This window comes from Zalophus californianus, chromosome 8, assembly GCF_009762305.2.
Source record: "Zalophus californianus isolate mZalCal1 chromosome 8, mZalCal1.pri.v2, whole genome shotgun sequence".
NCBI lineage: Eukaryota > Metazoa > Chordata > Mammalia > Carnivora > Otariidae > Zalophus > Zalophus californianus.
The window spans coordinates 108,337,255-108,349,857 of record NC_045602.1 but is presented as its reverse complement, the minus strand read 5'-3'; the positions used below and the strand labels follow the sequence as shown (position 1 = coordinate 108,349,857).

At 39.3% G+C, this 12,603-nt stretch overlaps 1 protein-coding gene and 1 long non-coding RNA gene across 14 annotated transcripts in view; one reads left to right on the top strand and one right to left on the bottom strand.

Annotated features, from left to right (window-relative positions):
* MCM8 (minichromosome maintenance 8 homologous recombination repair factor) overlaps nt 1-879 on the top strand; it is a 41,394-nt gene extending 40,515 nt beyond the window's left edge. For all 3 annotated transcript variants that reach the window (XM_027621323.2, XM_027621320.2, XM_027621321.2), the window contains one exon: nt 619-879. In XM_027621323.2, the coding sequence (XP_027477124.2) occupies nt 619-711 (93 nt within the window). In that variant the 3' untranslated portion in view covers nt 712-879. The remainder of the gene's footprint in view (nt 1-618) is intronic.
* LOC113937281 overlaps nt 1-12,603 on the bottom strand; it is a 45,628-nt gene that overhangs the window by 31,222 nt on the left and 1,803 nt on the right. For 3 of the 11 annotated variants that reach the window (XR_003524587.2, XR_003524582.2, XR_003524581.2), the window contains exons 2-4: nt 10,579-10,703; nt 7,111-7,206; nt 6,910-6,997 (exon numbers count right to left, since the gene is read on the bottom strand). This is a non-coding gene — a long non-coding RNA (uncharacterized LOC113937281). Of the gene's footprint in view, nt 1-2,748; nt 2,890-3,600; nt 3,659-5,568; nt 5,626-6,588; nt 6,785-6,909; nt 6,998-7,110; nt 7,207-10,578; nt 10,704-12,603 lie in introns of those variants that run through there. The other 8 variants (XR_003524578.2, XR_003524577.2, XR_003524583.2 and 5 more) reach the window with 6 other exon arrangements.

The following is a 12,603-nucleotide window of genomic DNA, read 5'->3' as shown; positions in this document are numbered from 1 at the left end:
GGGTGGTTCAGTCAGTTAAGCATCTGCCTTTGGCTCAGGTCATGATCCCGGGGCCCTGGGATCAAGCCCCATATCAGGCTCCCTGCTCAGCGGGGAGTCTGCTTCTCCCTCTCCCTCTGCCTCTCCCCCAGCTTGTGCTCTCTCTCGCTCACTCTCTAATAAATAAAATCTTTTAAAAAAATATTCTAGATACTGGAGTTTTTATTTTTTATTAGCTTAGCTAATCGAATAGAATCTCATAATAGAATTGAAAGCTCATGGGCACCTGGGTGGCTCAGTTGGTTAAGCGACTGCCTTCGGCTCAGGTCATGATCCCGGAGTCCTGGGATCGAGTCCCACATCGGGCTCCCAGCTCAGTGGGGAGCCTGCTTCTCCCTCTGACTCTCTCCCCTCTCATGCTGTTTCTCCCTCACTCGATCTCTAATAAATAAATAAAATCTTAAAAAAAAAAAAAAGAATTGAAAGCTCATATGTTAGCAGTTTTCTCTACGAGGAAATACAAATAAATTTATTTGCCCAAGAAACTTGAGAATTGTATATTTCTGTTTGAGAGATTCATTTTATAAATAATATTTTTGCATATTACTTAATGGGCTGTTTTTTGATATTTTATTCCAGGTTGCTGATTTTGAAAATTTTATTGGATCATTAAATGACCAAGGTTACCTCTTAAAAAAAGGCCCAAAGGTTTACCAGCTTCAAACTATGTAAAAAGACTACCAAACCAGCACCTCCGGTTAAAACCATCTTGGTAATAAAGAATACGTTTTTTAAAAAAAAGAATATTCTCTAGGAAATGACATCCTCAAAGTAATGTAATAGGAAAAGAGTGGTATTTAAGAAGTGATAAAATCACGTGCTTTATATTTACAGCTTTTCTGAAAGATTAAAAATAAATTGTTTAGATTTTTAAATGATATATATTTTCATAGTTTTATTTTTGACCTCTTATTCTTATAAATACTTTATAGTTTTTTTATTAAATGTTCATCTGGGTATTTGCAGTTACATCTTAATGTTTAAATAGTTCTGACATACAAATACTGAATATCCTTCAGAAATAAATTAAAACCAACTTTCAATTCCAAAAAAAATTGGAAATATTTTATATTGACATATTTAACATCTTAGCTACTGAAAAAAGATTTAAAATATTATGTTCCATTACTGAAGTTAAATATGTACCTGTTTTCAGTCAATAGCTGTGCAAGGCTTATATTAAAACCAAGCAGCCTCATTAACTTACTACACAGGTGAGAGGTGAGAATGCTCTTCTCCTAAACCCTTCTGCATGCCTACACACACACACACACACACACACACACACACACTTTCCCATTTTGTTCCAATTTAGTTGTATGTCATGATTTTATGTTAAAAATTTTTTAAAATTTTTTATTGTTATGTTAATCACCATACATTACATCATTAGTTTTTGATGTAGTGTTCCATGATTCATTGTTTGTGTTTATGTTAAATTTAGTTATATGCCATGATCTTATGTTAAATCTATAGCCTCAACATTATTATGACTATTGAATATTACTCATCTCCTTTCTTGTACTGGACTTTTTGTTTTCCTTAGAGTTAATAATTAATTTGTTTTTCAACTACTTAGCTTTCTCTGTATCTACCACTAATATGGCCCAAAGGCTCCACTGCAAGTCTATGTCTCCTCTAAGAACATGCAAACAAATCAAATAGTCTATTTTAATTTCTTGGAGACCTCTCTCCTGGATTTCTCTAGCGTTTTCCAGTCTGAATTACACAGCTGTCATTTTGGGACTTCTCATTTTCTGTCCCATTTCCTGACTTTTATGTCTTCCTCTTTCTTGTTTCCCTGCCTCCTTTTGGTAGAACCCATCTTCTAGTAGCTTCCTGAGAAAGAGTTCACATGGCAAATTCTACCCTTACCCCTGGATTGATAGTTTGGGCATAGAATTTTAGTTTGTAAAACTAAAAATAGATGTTGCTCTATTGTTTTTAGTTTTCGGTGTTTCTGTTTAGAAATTCAAGGCCATTATGATTTTTATTCTTGGCACATGATCTTTTTTTTCTTCTTGAGAAGGTACTTGGATCTTCCCTTTTCCCAGGTATTCTGAAATTTTATAATATTTAATAACTATCCTGGTGGTTTCTCATGCCAAAAATATTGGTGTTATCTTTACCTCTTTTTTTCCCCCCTCTTATCCTCATATTAGTCCATCAACAAATTCAGCACTTTTAATTACTTCCAGTTCCACTATTCTGGACCAAGACACATCTTTTGTCTCATTTTGTAAGGACAAAGACTTCGCTTTATTCTGCTGCTGCTGCCCCAACAGGTAAAACAGATTCTGACACATACCCCTATGAAGTCGATACACATACAGTGGGTGATTATAGCCCTTATAAATGATGACACAGAACTTAACCAAAGTAGGTAAACAACTTGATTTAAGAATATGAAAAATTTCAAGAGAATAAAAACGTTTTCTAGCAACAGATGGAGGCATTCTCCCCTTTCTCTCCTGTGAAGTTGCCCAAAACCAATAAGGAAACTGAAAAATAAAAATATATAGTCCATTTTCTGTGAACTATAAGACAACTGAATTCCCAAACCCCAACACACTAGGAAGAGCTGCCAAAAGCTATCAGGATGACCCAGGCAGCCTTACAAGAGGGAAGAGGCTGAGATGATGCCTGGTGGTGAATACTGTAGAAGAAACCAACAAAGCGTATTTCTTAATTAAAATATACTTTACACACCTTTTGGGGCAAAAAGGAAAACCCCGTTCACAATAGTGTGGCTATGTCACACAGGTTGGCAGCAGCAGCTTCTCAGGGTCTTGCTGGAGCACAAGAAATAGACGAAGAGAGGTTGAATGAGAAGTCACACAGATAAGCCACCTTGAAGGAGAAAAAAAATCTGGCTGTTCTCAAATTTCTCCAAAGCAATATTCATCAGTAAAACAATGGAGCAATGCCTACAAGAGTTTTAAGAAAGAACTTTATACCCAGATGTTTCAGTCATGTTTCTTAATTGCAAACCAAGAGTCACACTTTTTCTGTAAAGGGCCAGAGAGTGAAAATTTTAGGCTTTCTGGGCTATATGGTCTCTGTCACAAATACTCAACTCTGTCATTTAGCTCTAAAGCAGCTATAGATAATAAATAAATGGGTGTGGTTGTGTTCCAATACAATTTTATTCATGAATAATGAAATCTGAATTTCTAAAAATTTCATGTTAAGAATACTAAATATTCTTAATTTTTAAAAACCATTTAATAGTAGGTAATGGGTCAGATATGGCCCATTTGGTTATGGTTTGCAGCATCTCGGTTGCAAACAATATAAACTGACTGACTTGATTAAGTAGGAAAATGATAAGTTTTTTGGTTTTTTTTTAAAGAATTTTGGTTAGCTCACAGAATTGTTGGAAGACTGGCAAACCAAAAGGCTAAGCTTCGAGGAGCACTTTCTAATATCATGCCTTAGAACTGACCTGAAGAGAACGGGGCGCCTGGGTGGCTCAGTTGGTTAATCATCTGCCTTCTGCTCAGGTCATGATCCCAGGGTCCTGGGATTGAGCCCTGCATCGGGCTCCCTGCTCCGCGGGAAGCCTGCTTCTCCCTCTTCAGCTGCCCCCTGGTTGTGTTTCCTCTCTCGCTGTCTCTCTCTGTCAAATAAATAAATAAAATCTTTTTTTTTTTTTTTTTTTAGGATGTTGCAGTCTTTTTTTTTTTTTAATGATTTTATTTATTTATTCATGAGCGACAGAGGTGGGGGGAGAGAGAGAGAGAGAGAGAGAGAGAGAGAGAGAGAGAGAGAGAGAGAAGCAGAGGGAGAAGCAGGCTCCCAAGGAGCAGGGAGCCCGATGCGGGACTCGATCCCAGGACCCTGGGATCATGACCTGAGCCGAAGGCAGACGCTTAACCATCTGAGCCACCCAGGTGCCCTAAATAAATAAAATCTTAAAAAAAAGAAAGAATTGATCTGAAGAGGAAGCCATCCATTATCACTGTACTGCCACACAATGCACTAGAGGGAAGTGCTGGGCCTCTATGGCCCATTGATGTCACTTCTGTGCCAAGGACACTGGGAAATGACTGCCCCTGGGGAAAGGCAGAAACAATGTCCCCACCCACACCAAAAGAGCAACAAAGAGTTCTTCATGGGGTCTCCTCAAGTTGCTGCATCTGAAACAGAAATCTCAGAAACATCTGATTGAAGAAAGCTAGGTTATATGCCCTTCCATAGAAAGCTAGGGAAGTTTTTGGGTTTTGCTTTAGTGAGGCAAGACCAATAAAGTCAAACTTTCTCATTTGTTATGAGAGTGTTCAAATGGTACTAGACTGCCAGACAAATACCATTTGTATATAAAGGCAACAAACACTTCCTAACATACAAGAACTCAGAAAGTGAGCCATTCTTGTAGAATCTACTAAAAGACCGCTTATAGCAAACTAGATGAACAGGAGGAAAAACTGGCAATGTACATTGAATGTTTAACTGTAAGATAAAAACTAAGATAAGTGTGAGGATAATTGTCATAGAACAGAATGTAAATACTAAGTCCTGACTTTGAAAAAAAGGAAGGAGGGAGAAGGTAAATAGTGTAAATATGATATCTTCATCTTTAAAGGCTGGGGTGGAGGCGTAAAAGGTACATATAGTTGATAAATCTATTAATAGAATTAAAATCATATTTCACAAAAAACTCAAGATAACAAAATAAGGTGGCAGATGAGAGAGGACAAGGATATGTACTACATAAATAGTATGTTCACACACTATATATCTTTATACTACGAATGTAGTATACTATATATATGCTATACATTATTACATACTTAATATTCTGTACTCATATAGTATAAATATTTGTATGCTGTATTCATATAGTACATAGTATATATATAGTATACATATATAGTATATAGTAGGATAGTGTATATATTCATAGAGTATAAATATACTACATTGTGTTCAAAGAAGAAAATAATAAATACTGTTTAAAAGTCAAAGGTTATAACATAGAAAGTTATAGGGAAAAAGATAATAAATTATCAGAGGAATCTCTTCTGGTTTTCTTCCATATTGTGTTGTCCATTTGGTCTCCATTAATCACAAGGCCGAACTAGCAGCCAAAATTGTTTACATCTCCTCTGTGATCCTAGCTTTTGCAACTAACAAAGCCTCCAACCACAATCCCCAGCATTTGTGTTTCACTTCCTCTCCAATAGGGGACATCCCCACCTAAAAACTTCCCACAACTATAGCAATAAAGGCCTAGGGTTCCCCCTCACTCTTGCCTCCTGACCAACCTGGGTGCTTCCCCATGTGGCCCTTTGTGGCATGGTATGTCCCCTTCTCTTAGTAAATGTAATTAATGCTTTCCAAAAGCAGTTGTCTCATGTCTGTTAACTTACTATACCTGATTAAAACAAATCCCAGGTACAAGTTTTAGAACAGAAACAAAAACAGAGCAAGAAAACATTACATCATGAAAAGTTTTTAAAATAAGAGCCTAACATTCATGACAACCTAAATATGTCACATTAATAAATGCAAATGGACTCAACTCACCTATTAAAACAAAAAGATTTTCAGAAGGGTTCACAAACTGTAGTATGCAAGATACACCTAAAATAAATATCATATATTACCTGCAAGCTAACACTAAACCCAGGAAACTCATAAGAATACCACTGTAGATTAGAGCGGGGTGGATGGGGGGCGGTGGAGCTATGGGGAGCAGCTACTGAACGGAACGATGCTTTTCACATCTTGCCCCATGTTCACACACTCACCTCAATTCCCACTGCTCTTATGTTCCTCACTCAATCTGCTTCAGCCATGCTGGTCTCTGCTGGTTCTAGAACATTCCAGGCATATTTCCTATCTGAGGGCCTTCGCACATGCTGTTTCTGCCATCCGATATGCTTTTCCACCCGAGTCACATGGCTCATCCTCCCAACTCCTTTGGGTCATTACTCAACTGTCACCTTCTTAGTGCCATCTTTCCTAGACACTGTTTAAAACTGCACTCCCCCCAACCCTATCTTCCTTCCTTTTTTTGTTTCTCTGTAGCAATCAATACAATCTAATATACTATGTAGTTTATTCATCTTTTTTTGCCTGTTTCCTTAGTCCGGCTAGAATGTAAGCTCCATAGGGATAGGAATTTTTTACTCTCATCTTCACTGTTAAGTCCCGTTCCTATAGCAGTACCTGGCACATGAATGGCATGCAGTAAAATATTTGCTGAATGAAAGTCATTCTGGGGAAGAGGCATGTGAATGAGCGTCTCAGAATGTGCTCTGAGTATGAGAATATCTGTGTCCAAAGATATTCTCACTAAAGGAGCTTCACAATTAATGGATATCACCTATTCCATGAATGCCAGCTAGTCTCTTTCTCTCTAGCCACCCCAGTCCTTGCTCAATGAATTCATGAACACAGTGTCCATGAGGCCAAGGTTGGCAGCCAGGCTTGTGCTGACCAAGCCTAAACCTCCCCTCACCAAGGGTGACATAGACTATCACCATTGCTGAGTATCTGATTTGCCAGCGGAGCGACTTACCCTGAAATAACACAGTACCATGCTTCAAGGGGACTAGCTTGCCACTTGGTGGCTGATCACTGGGCCTCCAGGGAGCAGCGGTTTGTTTTCACTGAGGGTGGGAAGGGAGCTTATTTCAGATGTCTGCCCCTCCTGCCTGGCTCCTTTCAGCAATGCCGTATATGAATTCATCATCATGCTATCCCACATAATATTCCTCCTGACAAAGTCCTTTAATGCCTGAAGAAGTAAGGCAATGGGTTGAAGTTCATATGCTACTGTCTTTACTATGTACCCCATTACCCAAAAGCATCTGGCCTTAGGGGACATTGGAAAGGACAATGATTCAGTGATGATGACAATACCTTGCAAGTCTGGGGTGCTGTCCTTCGTGAACTTCAAGCTAGTGACCACTTCTTGGTTCTGTTTCTCCCACAGCCAGAATACACGGGCCTAGGAAACAAGGTGCAAATTTTAGAACGGTTTCACTGTTACTTCTAATGACCATTCATAAAGTTTTGCTTTGCATCCCCATAATATTAGGCTTTACCCGCTAGAGGTCTTACCATCTAAAGGGGCAATAATGTCTGTCAGAGGACACAGCAATGGCTCCATTGAACTGGAAGTTGAGACTGGCACCTAAACATACTGGGTTCTTACGCCTATGACGTAGAAAACAAAAAGACATTCATGGGTTTGTACCTGAGAATGAGGGGGAAACTGAGTCACTCTTATAAATGTGGGCATGGAGGACATTTCTGATCTCAGAGAATCTTCTGGGGCAGCTCCTACTATATTCACATCCACCAGTAAGGGGTGATGGAAGGCTACAGGCAGGATCTCTAAAGGCTCAGACTCCTCGGGAACGAAGCTTTGAGTCGCTACCAGGTAAAGAATCCAGAGCAGCTGAGATGCTGACTGAGCAAAAAGGGAGTAAGGAATGGGAATGGAGGAAGATAGTTCTAAACATTAACGACAACCTCATGACCCTCATGACCAGCTGGGGAGGGGTCTGCACTGTACATTAACCAATTTGCCTTCCCTCCTTCTTATTTTCCTCTAGTGTTTTAAGTGGACTGGTGATAATTAACTTGATAATTTAGTCCTTAGGATAGAGGTTATCAAGGTGAGAATGTAGCTGAAATAGAAGAGGAATATGCACCACATAGTCAGTGATGGGCCTGTATAAATAACTCTCATTTTATAAAGGAGGGAAATATGGTCCTTGCATTAACGTGTTGTAGTTGCTCTTGTTATACAGAAGGTTACGAATGGGTAGAATTTTGTATATGCATATTGCCTAGCCAAAGAGGTGAAGGTCGTGAATAGGGTGATTTGATACCCAACCTTCATTCCTACCTCTAGTGTGCCTTCCTATCATGCAGAAACTAGGAAGCAAAGAGACGTTTCCCAAAATCCTTTTGCAGCCAGCGTTCTGAGTGTGAGTTGGATTGCACTGACTAGATGTCCTGTGTGAGATTTGGAAGGTGGAAGTGAAGAGAGAGCCATCTTCCTCTGGCTTGTTTTCCGGTGGCATGTGTAGTTGAGACATTTAATTTCTCTGCAGCCAAATTCTAGCAGTCACTGAGAGGCAGCTGTGGTGTGATGGCAGCAAACCCCATTCTCCACCTTTCTCACTGTTGTGGGGGTAGCAGCTCCTGCAGCAAGCCAGACCTGCAACCTTTTCCTGGGAGTCAGTTCTGGAGACCCAGCATGGAGCACCCATTCCTCCAGCCCTTCCAACAATCCTACAAGCACCCAATTCCATTTTGCAATCCTTCTTTTTACTGTGGCCACAGTGGTTTGTGTTTCCTGCAACTAAGCCCTCACGGATACACCCTTATCCAAAGCATTCCACTGAGATCATATACAATACTTACAGTCAGGAGGCAGTATTAATTCACAAAAACTACATACGGCTTTATTTAAAGTTATGGAGGCAGCCCTCAGAAGAACTAAAAACAGACAAGCTATATTCGGTTTGCTCTGGGGAGTGGGTCTGGGGATGGAAAGGTAGAGTGTACCTACTGATTTCCATCATCAGCTCTTCTCCACGGTGGAATTAGTTACCATGTGTATGTACAGCTTCCTTCATTCCCAGTCTAGTGCCCAGAACCTGTGACTATGTTAGGTTACATGGCAAAGGCAAATTAAGGTTGCTAGTCAGCTGACCCTAAAATTGGGAGGCAGGCCTGATATAATTAGGAGGAACTTTAGAAATGGCAGAGGGAGGCAGAAGGGCAGCATCAGCGAGAGGAAGATGTGACTGCAGGAAAAAGCACAACAGACGCAACACTGTTGGCTTTTCCAATGGAGGAGGGAGGCATCAGACAATGAATGTGGGTGGGCTCTAGAATCTGGAAAAGGCAAGAAAACAACAGCTTTGCCAGTGCATTGATGTTTAAAGCCCAGGGAGACCCGTGTCAGACTCTGACCTACAGAGCTGTAAGGTCATAAATTTGTGTGAAGGCAGTTTGTGGCAATGTGTTGCAAGAGCAACAGGACACTAATACAACATCTTACACGCGGTGTTCTAACAGTAGGAGCTGAAATGTAGTCATGACACTGAAAACCAGCTTGGGGAAAAAAAAAAGGTAAGTCATGTCATTCTGTTGTCTCCTGCTCTCTGAATTTTGGAGAATCGCTCAGTGAAAAAAAAAACCTCTCAGCTAAAATTGTGGAAGTTTTTAACATTTGTTATTGGCACCTCCCCTATGAGACCATAAGATGCCCCTTCTCCCCCCTTTGGTTGTAGTTCTCTACCATCAGAGGTTACCTAAACAGCAGCTAGACTAGAGGTTCTTGGTAAGGGACCAGATGCCCCTCTGGCCGTTCTCAGAGAAAGGTCACATACCTTCACCAAGGCCAAGAATAAAACGGGAGGCACCAGAATTTCTGGGTTGCTAAGTTAATACCCCTAAAAGAAAAGTTGAGGTGATATCCCTGTGTTTTCTCCACCTAATATATGAGATTAGGGGCTGTAGAGAAAAAGCACAAGACCTGACTCTTGGGAACATGGCAAAGGGCTCATAAGACCACCTGAACTCTGAACACAGGGTTGAGTGAGCACTGCCTAGTGGTTCTTTCTTTGGGGTTGGTGAGTGGGTCTCTTGGTGACAGGATTCCTTTAAATTTTACATGAAATTTGTGTTGCATATGTTTTATAGCTTTTACCAGATTCTATAGGAGGTCTGGAAAACATTCCTTGGAAGACATTTTTTTATCTTCTAGGGGCTGGAGTCCAGATAGTGTGCAATCATGTAAGTTCTCTGAGAACAGGGGCACCTGGGTGGCTCAGTCGTTAAGTGTCTGCCTTCGGCTCAGGTCATGATCTCGGGTCCTGGGACTGAGCCCCACATCGGGCTCTCTGTTCAGTGGGGAGCCTGCTTCTCCCTCTCCCACTCTCCCTGCTTGTGTTCCCTCTACCGCTGTGTCTCTCTCTGTCAAATAAATAAAATCTTTAAAAAAAAAAAGTTCTCTGAGAACAGAGACATGTGCAGATTGCCTAGAATCTAGGACATGACTGGTATACAACAATTTTCTAAGTGTTTGTGGAAAAAAAAAAGAAAATACTTTTAGGCTAATTTGCCTCCTGGGAAATGGGCTTGGAATTGATAAGAACAGAAGAGAGAGGGTGGCTTTAGTACCAGAAAATCCATCCCAAACTCTGGCTGACGTCTACACAAGTTGACCTTACTTTGGTAACACCTAGTTTAACTGGGTAAAATCTCAGTTTTAATGAGAAAACAGTGAAAAATATTTCAGAAGGGATCCAGCCCTGTACTTTGCTCATAATGTCAGAAGGGACCTATTCTAACTCCAATTTTGCCAGAAACACAACTGGTTTTAATGTGATCAGTACTGAGCTGCCAGCCCTGTACCGTCTTACCCTATGTATCAGCATGTGCACCAGAAATAAGGTTATTAAATAACCTGATTCAACTGGAAAAAAATTAATGCTGAGTTGTAGGGAGACATGGTTTATAAAAATAGGAACAGCAACAACTGTTCCGTGGAGGAAAAAAAAAAATTACCTTGTGCTCATATTTGAAGGTTTCTCTCAGAAGTAAATCACTGCGGGAGTCCACAGCATTGGTTTAATTTTTTTCTGGTGGGGAATGAAGGTGATTTCTCACCTTCCAAAATTCAGTCATTTGTCCTGAAATAGAAAGGATAGATAATAACATTAAAACAGGGCACCAACAAGCCACAAAAAGGAAAACAAGATTCTTAAATTTTTGACAGGAAGGAGGAATAGAATGGAAAATAAAGCAAGTCATACACTAAATAATGTTAAAAAAAATCCCTTTGTTACTTTTTAAAATATTACAAAGGGAAGAGGGTAAATATATTGAAACCAACCTTTTGACTTCCCCGCTTGTAGGTAGTGCCTGCCTCTGAGCATTTTTATTTCCTTTAAAGGTTCCTACAAGAATGGACTGCCTAAAACTCTTAGGTGGAGACCTGATGGTTCTAGTACCAGCAGTACTTTTGTGGGAAGGAATTATGAAAAGTTAGCACTATAAGTTGACAAAAAAAATAGTTTAGATCTCTTAGTAATTTAATCTCTTAGTAAATTAAAGAGTGAGCTAAATTATAGAGTTTAGGTGGAGCTAATCTCTGCAAGTCCTGAGGAGCTTGGCCCTACCACTAATTCCCTCTCTTGTGTTTTGAATCTAAATCCAATCATTTTATTCCTTCCTATTTAAGGCTGCTGGTGTGTTTATTACAATGATTTAAACCTGCGCCTCATTTGAGTTACCAGTTACTAGATACTGGCTTTAGTGTCAAAATTAGGGTTCACTCCTACAAGATTTAACTTGATTCCTAGAGAAACAATTTCAATTTTCTGGTTTGCTTTAACTTCCAACCATTATTATTTATATAAGATCCATTTGCAAAGCTACTTCTTTGTATTATCACTATTTTCTTCTGGTCCCCAAGGAACGGAAAGTGGCTCAAGTTTAGTATGTCCCAGACTAAAAAACTTATTATAAATAACAAACATATGCCTCATTGTATATCTGATATAAGGGGAGGGCAAATATATTTCTAGTTTGTCAATTTATCAATAGACAGAAAATATTAATAGATTTGGGATAAGAGTTTTTTTTCCCAAAAAACTTACACTTCAAATAGAAGTGACACGTGAGAAAGAATGATTGGGTTACAGAATTTTCAAAAGCCTAAGATGTGTTTATTTAGCAGTCAGACCTTCAGTGCTTTGCAACTTACCAAGGAAAGCATAAAAGTGGCAAGATACTACTACTCTCTAAGGGCAGGATTTTTATTTTTACAACTTCCTCAGCAAAAGATCAATTAAAGGATAAGGAGCCAAATACAGTATAGCTGTGATTGCACAATAGATATTAGTGGCTGTTAATAGCATTTATGTTTTCAAAGAACTAAAGTACACTGTCAACTGGCTAATTATCCAAAGTTAATTATTTACAATCCTTTTTCTTTTCATATTCTTTTCTTATCTTAATGTTAGCACTTACATGATCGACTTGGGAAGTTGGGATAAGATACTTGACTAGTATATTTTGCTTTTTAAAAAAATAATTCTAATAAAAAGGGTAGAGAGATAAAAATTTGAAATTAATTTCAAGCATGAAACTTAGGGTTTACATATGGATTTTTAAAAAGGATTTTATTCATTTGAGAGAGAGAGTACGAGCAGGGAGCAGGGGAAAGGCAGAGGGAGAAGCAGACACCCTGCTGAGCAGGGAGCCTGCCGACTACGCAGGTCTTGATCCCAGGACCCTGAGATCATGATCTGAGTGGAAGACACTTAACCAGCTGAGCCATCCAGGTGCCCTACATAGGGATTTTTATTTGGATTTTTGTTACAGACTTACTTTTCTAATTATTTTTTCCCAATTTGAGGAAAAAGTTCAGTGACAGAGATTCCCAATCCCCTCAGACATGTGAGCTGCCCACCTATTTAATTAATCTTACTGGATAGAAATTAACAATCATAGTATTTATAAGAGAAAATGAACTTATTGTAAAACAAATACTAACTGTAGAATTTTTAGGTTTCCTCTGCCTTCCTC